The sequence below is a fragment of the Pundamilia nyererei genome, unplaced genomic scaffold, assembly GCF_000239375.1.
Source record: "Pundamilia nyererei isolate P.nyererei 1_Seehausen unplaced genomic scaffold, PunNye1.0 scaffold00212, whole genome shotgun sequence".
NCBI lineage: Eukaryota > Metazoa > Chordata > Actinopteri > Cichliformes > Cichlidae > Pundamilia > Pundamilia nyererei.
The window spans coordinates 457,322-466,461 of record NW_005187613.1 but is presented as its reverse complement, the minus strand read 5'-3'; the positions used below and the strand labels follow the sequence as shown (position 1 = coordinate 466,461).

Sequence of the window (9,140 nt, the reverse complement as noted above, 5' to 3'; positions counted from 1 at the left end):
CATTAAATGAGAAGGTGTGTCCAAACCTTTGACTGGCAGTGTATATATTTATATATAAGACTTAAATAAGCACCGCAAACAGACTCAAACGCTGCTCTGTAATTTTGGAACGTGCAATAATTAACTTTAGGCTGTGGGTGCTGCACAGCATGAGCAGTGTTGTTTTCCCTTTATCACATAACTGCCCTCTGCATTTTGAGACATCAGCCTCTCAGTCTAACCTCTTAACGACACCATCTCAGTGCTTTCTCCAGCATTTGCTGGTTCGTGGAAGGTACGTGTCATCATTTGCAGTGTCTGTCTTTAAACCATTAATATCCTGTAGCTGGAAGGGATCTAACATTACCATTTTATTAATAGAATATGCTCTAATGTGCTAACTTGGCTTACCAGAGTGCTGAAGTATTTCACTTGTAACATTGTCATTTCCACGAGTTGCTAGTTCATCAAGCTGTAAAGCTTGGTCGTCATTATTTCTCTCATTTCCACTCTCCTTGTGATTAGCAGCCCACCTCAGTTGTTCAGCTGAGATGCTCAGAACTGCTCAGAAAAAGGTGATGGAGCAGAGAAAGAGGCCACTTTTGGGGCACATGTTCTTTTGTTGTCTAATATTTTAGTGATTCATTTATTTCAAACACTGTGTGTTTCTTTTTTCTGTCACAATTAAAGCTACTTACTGTGCTGACAGTGACAGCTTAACATCAGCTGGGCTCCTTTGAAGGGTAGGACCTATTTCATTTCAGATGAGTGAAACAAAGACAGCTGGTTGATATAGTGAAGGGTTTATGGTAGTTTATGGCTTGAAGCAGTATTTCTTGCAAATGATTTTCACTCCTTGTGGAAGAAAACTGATAACATAGCATTTGGTTTTTACTTGCTGGTTATAAACAGCCTCATTTCTAAACTCTTTAGTTTGCTGAATGCACGGAAATGCATTTCCCCACTCCTCTCTGCTCTCATCACAGCTCTCTTTTCTCTGCTTTCCCATCTCCAGCTTTTGCAAACTTAACCACAAATTTAGTAAAAAAAAAATGCACTGAGCTGAACTTCATGTTTTTAAATTAAAGTATTTCACATAGACTAGAGAATATCAACCTGCTAATTCTCAGGAGTGACTTTTTAGCATCCCTAAACTAACATTTTGGCACAACAGCACTGTGAGTCAACGTTCAATGCCAAGTTATTTACCGGGATTGGCTGAAGGACATGACATCACAAGTCTTTCCTCGTCTCTCTTCCTCTCTCGCGCTCCTTCTTTACAGGCTGTGAGAGAACGAACGTGCGGTGCGCGCGAGAACGAGAACCCTGTGGCTGAAGCTGAGCGGGCACGTTTTGGATTTGCGATCAATGAGCGAAGCCTGGGATATGGATAGGTGTTAAGTCTATAACAGCTGTTAATTTATTTTTGTCGCCGTTATTATTATTATTATTATTATTATTATTATTATTATTATTATTATTATTATTATTAGAAAACGCATCCAGGGAGGGAAACTACACTATGAAAACTGGTTAAAGAGAAAACACCACACAAGCAGGAGGAACATAATGTGAACTGTGAGTGTGCTTGACGGAAAAGCGGAGCGGAGGATAACATCATCTACGCAAGGGTGACAGTGGGTAGAAAACTTGGAGAAAGAAAAACAACGTGGACGAGAGCAAAAAGAGAAAAGGAGGGAGAGAAAAGTCTCGTCTTGGCTGTTGTCGGTTCAGCGCCATGAATCATGAGTAACGACAGTAACGGAGTTGGAGGGCTTCAGCCTCTCTGGAACATCAATGGTGAGTGATTTTTGGGAATATTTTTCTGCTTTGCCAATAAGCTTTGAGTATGTTCACTTGCGTGTGATGTTAAATGACTTACAGGACAAAAACTATACAGGTCTTCCATATAAATGTCATCAGTTGTGCAGTCCATTGATTTGTAAAGAAATATTATCACAGCGGTTCATGCCTTCCTGAAAAGGTGGGTGAAGTGAGTTTAAGGACGTCTTGGGCGTAATTTAAATGGATTTTATACAGATACGAAAAAGCCGACAGCAGCCTTGTTTAAACAGCCAGACCCGCTCAATTATTCTCAGTTTTATTTATACAGCGCCAAATGACAACAGGGCGCTTTATATGGTAAGGCATATAACAATAACACAGTCGTTTGGTAAATGTAAAGAAAATACGTATCAGAAATACAAGTCAGTGAATTAATGTGCAATGACAAGTATGTTTTTTTGATTTATGAATGAACAAAAATGAAAACATTTTAATAATTAATATAACATCGCAAAATTCCACGACTAACATACACACACTGTTAAGGATGGACACACTGTGCGACTGAACTGCAGTAAATAAATAAGAGCTGTATTTATGCTTTCATATTTTTCTATTATCAGTAATATGTCCACTCAACTAATAAAATATGCTTTGATCAGCAGGTAAGTGATTTAATATTCACATGAACATCCTTGGGGGGGGAGGTTAGATTTAATGAAATGCTGTTATCAGGTTCATATCCATGAGCACTCTTTCCTGAGTGCTTATGCTGCTATATATTATATTATATGTACAGAACAGCATTTCAAATGCAAAAAGAGTTCCAATATAAATATAATAAGACAATTGACAGCTTTTAGTTCCTGATAAAAACATCAGGGGGTCGATGTAACAACCCCTCTCCTCACCATTTATTCCTGTTTATCCCATCAACTTCCCCCCATCAGTAAGTTATCTGATCTTCTCCTTCTTTTTGCTTCTCATATCTTCTCTCTTTCCCGATCTGTCCTATTTACACTGTACAGAGGGGGGAGTCTTTGTTCTGCTTATATGCATGTACATTGTATTTGACATGTAGATAAAACTAACTAGAATATGTCTGTGTGTGTGTACATGTAGCCATGCACAAAGGTGGCTGTGGCTCATATCAGAAGCAGGTTATCTGTTAATTGCAGGGTTGGCTGTTCGCTTCCTGGTATCTCCTAGTGCCAGTTGCCCTTGAGCAAGATACTAAAGCCCAGGTTGCTGGTGACTGCAAACATTTTGTGTAAAATAAAGTGCTTTTATGACCTACTTAAGGTTCTATGTAAGCAGAGACAGTGTGCGTAAACTGGAGAAAAAGCTTTGTGTTTTTCAGCAGTGGTACAGAATGTTTATTGCTTTGATGTGTCTACTGCTTAAGCGATTAACAAAGAAAGCTTTTGTTTTTATGCGTTTGTAGTTATATGAATTAGTGTGAAAAGACCTTTGTTATTCTGATAGGTTATTATGCAGTGAGGGAAAACGTTACCAGTGTTACAATTCACAACATCTTCAGATACACCGTAGAAAACACAAAGTCTTACCTCCTTAGGTAAAGCTGAGTACTGCTACATATTGACAAGCATGCGTGCAAAACAAAACTGAACAAATAAATACAGTGTGGTCTTTTCACACCACTGTGTTTATTGTTTGCACCCTTCCTGATTTCCTATTTATTTGTATATTTGTATATTTTGAAATATATTTATATATTTCAGACCAACAAACAAATGTAAATATTAGACAAAGATGACACAAGTAAACACAAAATGCAATTTCTAAAAGGTGTTTATGATCAGGGGGAAAACAATCCAACCCACATGGCCCTGTGTGAAAAAGTGATTGCCCCCTAAACCTAATAAGTAGTTGGGCCACCCTTAGCAGCAACAGCCACAGTGATGTAACCTCCACCGTGTTCTTTACAACACGGTGGAGGGATAAGTCAGATTCAGGTCAGGACTAGGAAACTCCAACAGGTGGACCCCAAAACGTTGATTCTGTTCATGTGGACGTAGCGTTTTCAGTGGGAGAAACATTTCGTCGCTTCATCAGTCTCAGCTGACTGCAGGTTTCCCCAACCAAGTCACTGAGTAACAAAATGTTTCTCCCACTGAAACACTACTTTTTGTGATTTCCTCGCCTGGATGATCGACCATGCATCAAGACATTCAGAGGTGGTGGTGTTGGTGTAGATCATTGTCCTGCTGCAGAACCCAAATGCATTTCAACTGATGGCTGAACATCCTCCTTCAGGATGTTTTGGGAGGCAGCAGAATTCATGTTTACCACAAAAACTCTTCCAGGTCCTGACGTGGCAAAACAGCCCCAGGCCATCACACTACAACCACCATCTTTTAATGTTGTTGAAATGCTGTTAGAGTTATGCCAGATGTAATGGGACTCAAACCTTCCAGAAAGTTCAGCTTTTGTCTCACCAGTCTATAGAATATTTCCCCAAAAGTCTTGGGGATCATCGAGATGGTTTTTTTTGCAAATGTGAGACCTTTGTGTCCTTTTTGGTCAGCAATGGTTTTCTCTCTAAGCTGTTCCATAGTAGCCATTTTACCCCGTCTCTCTCTTATTGTTGAATCTTGAATTCTGACCTTTACTGAGATGTGAAGCCTGCGGTTCTTTAATGTTGTTCTTGGGTTCTTTTGTGACCTCCATAAGTCATCGATGTGCTCGTAGAGTTATTTTTGGTTGGCTGGTCGCTCCTGGGAAGGTTCACCACTGTTCCATGTTTTCGCCATTTGTGGATAATGGCTCTCACCGTGGTGCAGTGAGAGAGCCAGTGGGGCTCTCACTGCTTCATTTTGTCAGACTGGTTCTATTTAAGGGATTTCTTGATTCAACAGGTCTGCCAGTAGTCAGGCCTGAGTGTGTTTAGTGAAACTGAAATGCTTAAACTTAAAAATGCATTTTGTATTTACTTAGATGAGCTCTGTCTAATATTAAAACGTGTTTGATGATCTGAAACATGTAGATTTGATAAATATGGAAAACACTAGGAAATCAGGAAGGGGCAACACTTTTCACACATATTATGTAACATGTATTATGTAAATACATGTTACATAATAAAATATGTTGCAATTTAAAACAAACAAACAAAAAACCCCAAACAAAACTTGTGTGAGACAATAAGTGTAATGTGTGCTTTTGGGAAATTACCTGAAATATGAGCATGCTTTGTGGCAATGCCCTGCCTGACGTTGGGGGTTCTTAGCCACACACAGCAGTGACAGAAGAAGTCTGATTACTAACTGCCTTAGTAATCAAGCTAAAATGACATTTCTTTAGCAAATAAAGCTGAGGCCTTGAGGCAACTGTGAGAAGCTAAAGAAATAGAAAGAACTCAGATTTAGTATCCTGTATAATCAGGTAAAAGAAAACACAATTTGTGATAAATGAAAGCAGTAAAATGTACTTTTGAAGAACTAAACGTTAGTGTGAAAACACCCTTTATAGTAATGTAATGTAATAAATGACCTGAAAATACAGGCCTTTGAAATAGAACCACAACAGCAACCCCACATTTCCATGAGATTTCCATCAGTGATGGGGGGCATTTAAAAGTTGATGTGTACTGTTAGCCGACGCGTATGGATCAGTAATTAAGGTTTGACTCTCATCCTCGACTGGAGCAGCTGATGGGTGTCATCAGGATGCTACAGCACAGAGCGAACACCATCCCCACAGACACAGCAGCCAGAAAATCCCATCAAACAGGCCCTGAGTAAATGTGGTTATCTAAGCTGAATGTTTGTCTAAGCTGGGAAGAAAGGTCCAGGTGATCCAGGAGAGAAGAAGGACAACTGCTGCAGTCAGCTGAGACTGAAGAAGTCACCTGGATGATGAAACGTTTCTCCCGCTGAAGACGCCACGTCCAGATGAACAGAATCGAGTTTATGGGAAGAAATATACCAGTAATCTAAGATCTGTAATTCCACATGAGAAGCTAGATAAGCTTATGCTGTACACGATCTTAATAAATGTGTCCGAGGCACTTTTCTCCTCCTGTAGTGAATCAGCATCAAAGCTTTCTTTACATATTACACAATTTTGATATTTAATTACCCCGAGCAGTGATCTGTACTTTAACTCGATCCCTTGTTTTGTTGTTCTTTTCATTTGTGTATTTATTTCAATATATTGGTTTTTTTTTTTATGGAGATCGTATTGTCTAAAATGTCATAGCATGTACTTCCAAATTTATTCTTGGGTATAAAAGATTGATCTCATCTCCTAAAACTGGTCGGTGAGCAGTGATACTTATCCTTTGACTAAACAATACAAACTAACTGAGAAAAGATGCTTCTAGGCCTACTAGATCATTGCTAATGTTTATGTGAGAAGCTCTCTAAAAATTGGAATGTGGGAAGATTTATCATTCATAAAAGCTGAAATCACTCTACTTCTATTAAATTAGTTTACCAGCGTTATCTACCAGAGCTGGAAGTGAGTGTGGGGAAATGAACCTACTGTAGGGGATAAGGCACTGAATAGAAGTATAAAGCACCACATGAATAACAATAAATGTAATTATATGTAAAGGATATATTATTATTTTTATGATGAAATGCAGCAATATGCAGAATTATACCACTTAACCAGTCTAAACAGCTTACAGCAACTCATAGTCAGTTTAATGAATATAATAAAATACTTTAGGAGGGAATTCAACACAAACAGAAGTAAGAAGAGGCCACATTGATTGACAGAAATGAAAATTATCAGCCTAGAGAGGACTGAATTCAACGACACCCCAAATAATGAAGTGAAGAATGATGAGGCAAGCTCATTCATTTTGAATTTCCTCGCAGCAATTCAAAATGCTACATTTAGACATTCATACCAACTACTCAGTAGTTTGCAACGTACTTGTATGCATGCCCAGTCGGGGCATTCTCCTAATGAGACAATCAGTTGTGCAGTTGTGTGCTGGGGGTCTCCCAGATCTGGACCAGGGCATCATTGAGCTCCTGGATCATCTGAGTTGTAAGCTGGGGGGGTCAGATGGACTGAAACATGTCCCAAAGCTGTTCTATTGGATTTAGGTGAGGCTAGTGTGGGGGGCCGGTCAGTGGTATCAATTCCTTCATCCTCCAGGTATTATTATGCATCTTGGACATACTGTGAGACCCCATGCTGGTGCAGCTTGTCCTGGGTTCCCCTAGTCAGGGTGCCGTTGCCTAGCCTATAGTTTTGTATGTCCCTCCATGGATGTGCCTCCCCAGACCATCACTGACCAAACCAGTCATGATGAATATGTTAGATGGTTAATGATTTTTCCATTGCTGTCTAGCTCTCCTACAATCTCTTCGATGCTCTTGAGACGTTACTGGGAGACACAGCAACCTTGGGCCAGTGGCATGTGTTGATGTGCCATCCTGGAGGAGATGGCACATTGTCACTCATCCAACTGACTGCAGGTTTCCTCAACTTTACAAACAGTACATTTGCACAATGACAAACAGCCCACTGAATGGACAATGGACTTTCTCCCACTGAAAATGCTACATCCAGATGAACAGAATCAATATTTTTGGAATTTACATACCTGGATGACTGAGCATGCATCAAGACACAGTCAAAAAAGATGTATTTTTGTGAATGTATAAATATTTTAGCAAATTTGAGCAAATTACATGTAGAAAATACTTGCAGAATTTCTACTCTCTCAGTCATGAGACCTGCTTTTGTCTTTTATTTTGCCCCGTACATCTTGTCTCACCTTGTCCACCCACCAGATGTCCTCAGTTTTCCATTGTTTTCCATTCACCTGTCTGCACACACCCTCCTTACCTGCTCATTTTCAGTCCCATTGATGTTGAGATAGACATCAAAATTAAATGGCCCAGGTACAAACTTTATCCCGGCATTATACAACAATCATACCTGTGTTTCCTTTGTTTGGTCCCTAGATTTCAAATTCCTTTCCTGCTTGTGTAGCAAGCAACCTAAATGCTTATAGTTGCATTTAAAAACAGAATGTAGCACTCTGCACGGCTGGGTCCTCTGCATTCAGCTCCTTCTTTGCTTTCCTGTTACTATCTCTTGAGTTTTGCTTAAATTTCTGTAATCCAAGAGGAGGAAATGTACATACACATCAAAAATCAGTCATCCTCTCACAGATTTAGAGTGGTTCTGAGTGGTGTCCAAGTGTAGCAGGATCTTGCCTCCATTTAGAGCATGTGATTAAACCAATTAAGACTGAAAATGTAACAGAACAGTAGAACATTTCTCTCTCTTTTTCTTCCTCTTTCTTGACAAAATGTTCAAGGGTTTCTAGAAAGTTGACACATTTGTAAACCTGAAAGCCTTTGGCTCTTGGTCTTGATGACCACAAAGCATCAGTACTGTAAAGAGGAACAAAATTAGTGTGATATCCTGTGATCACATTGGCATTAGACTGTTAAACTACACTACTGGTGGAGTAATAGCCATCTGATGAGTCCATACCCTGTTCTCAGTTGTTATTCTTAAATCAGTCACTTGAGGAGGATTTCCAATGAGCTTCTTTTCAGGAAAATGTTCACAAAATTCAAAAGTACATATTACTTGTGACTTTTCTTAAAAGTAATGCAGTTCATTATGTACTACTTGCCAAAGAAAGGAATTTATTACTCTATTTATTAAATTACTTTTTCATTGTTTCATAATATGACAAAATTACCAATTAACAGTATAAACGTTGGTTTACAGTCGCACACTGAAACAAATCCCTACACAAGGACAATATTTCTTTTAGGTTTTACATATAAACACAAACTCAGCAACACAAACCAAAACTGAAAACCAGCCCAAATAATAATAATAATAATAATGGATTGGATTTATATAGCGCTTTTCAAGGCACCCAAAGCGTTTTACAATTCCACTATTCATTCACTCTCACATCCACAGCTGCCCTGGGGCAGACTGACAGAAGCAAGGCTGCCATTTCGCGCCATCGGCCCCTCTGGCCATCACCAGTAGGCAAATAGACTAATAGACCAACACCACGGTGATTCTTACAACACTGCAAGCTTGACTGCTCATTGCTGCCTTAATACCTGTTGAGTATGGCTGCTGGGCTTGGGTTGGCATGCACTCAGCTTTCATATATCACTCTGGGTTCTTGGCTAGCTTTGTGGTAGCAAAGCTATCTGTGCAGAAGCTGTATAAGTAGCACGCTGAAGTTTCTGTCATGGACACAGTTTGCACCTTACCATCATGCTCTTGTCCTTTTGTGATATAATAAAAGTAATTTCCATATCTCCACTTCTCAAAAGCTGTAGACCACTGTGCTATTTTCCTCCTCCTGCTAGTGTGCCAAAAAGCCATTGCCTGTCAAAAAGTCATTTACAATG

General features: G+C 39.4%; 1 protein-coding gene across 1 annotated transcript in view; it reads left to right on the top strand.

The window, feature by feature from the left end:
- The first annotated feature begins 1,474 nt into the window (after positions 1–1,474).
- Positions 1,475–9,140, top strand: part of chrm4a (cholinergic receptor, muscarinic 4a) — a 67,828-nt gene continuing 60,162 nt past the window's right edge. The window contains exon 1 of the mRNA XM_005748070.2: positions 1,475–1,779. Coding sequence (XP_005748127.1) covers positions 1,725–1,779 — 55 coding nt within the window. The 5' untranslated portion in view covers positions 1,475–1,724. The remainder of the gene's footprint in view (positions 1,780–9,140) is intronic.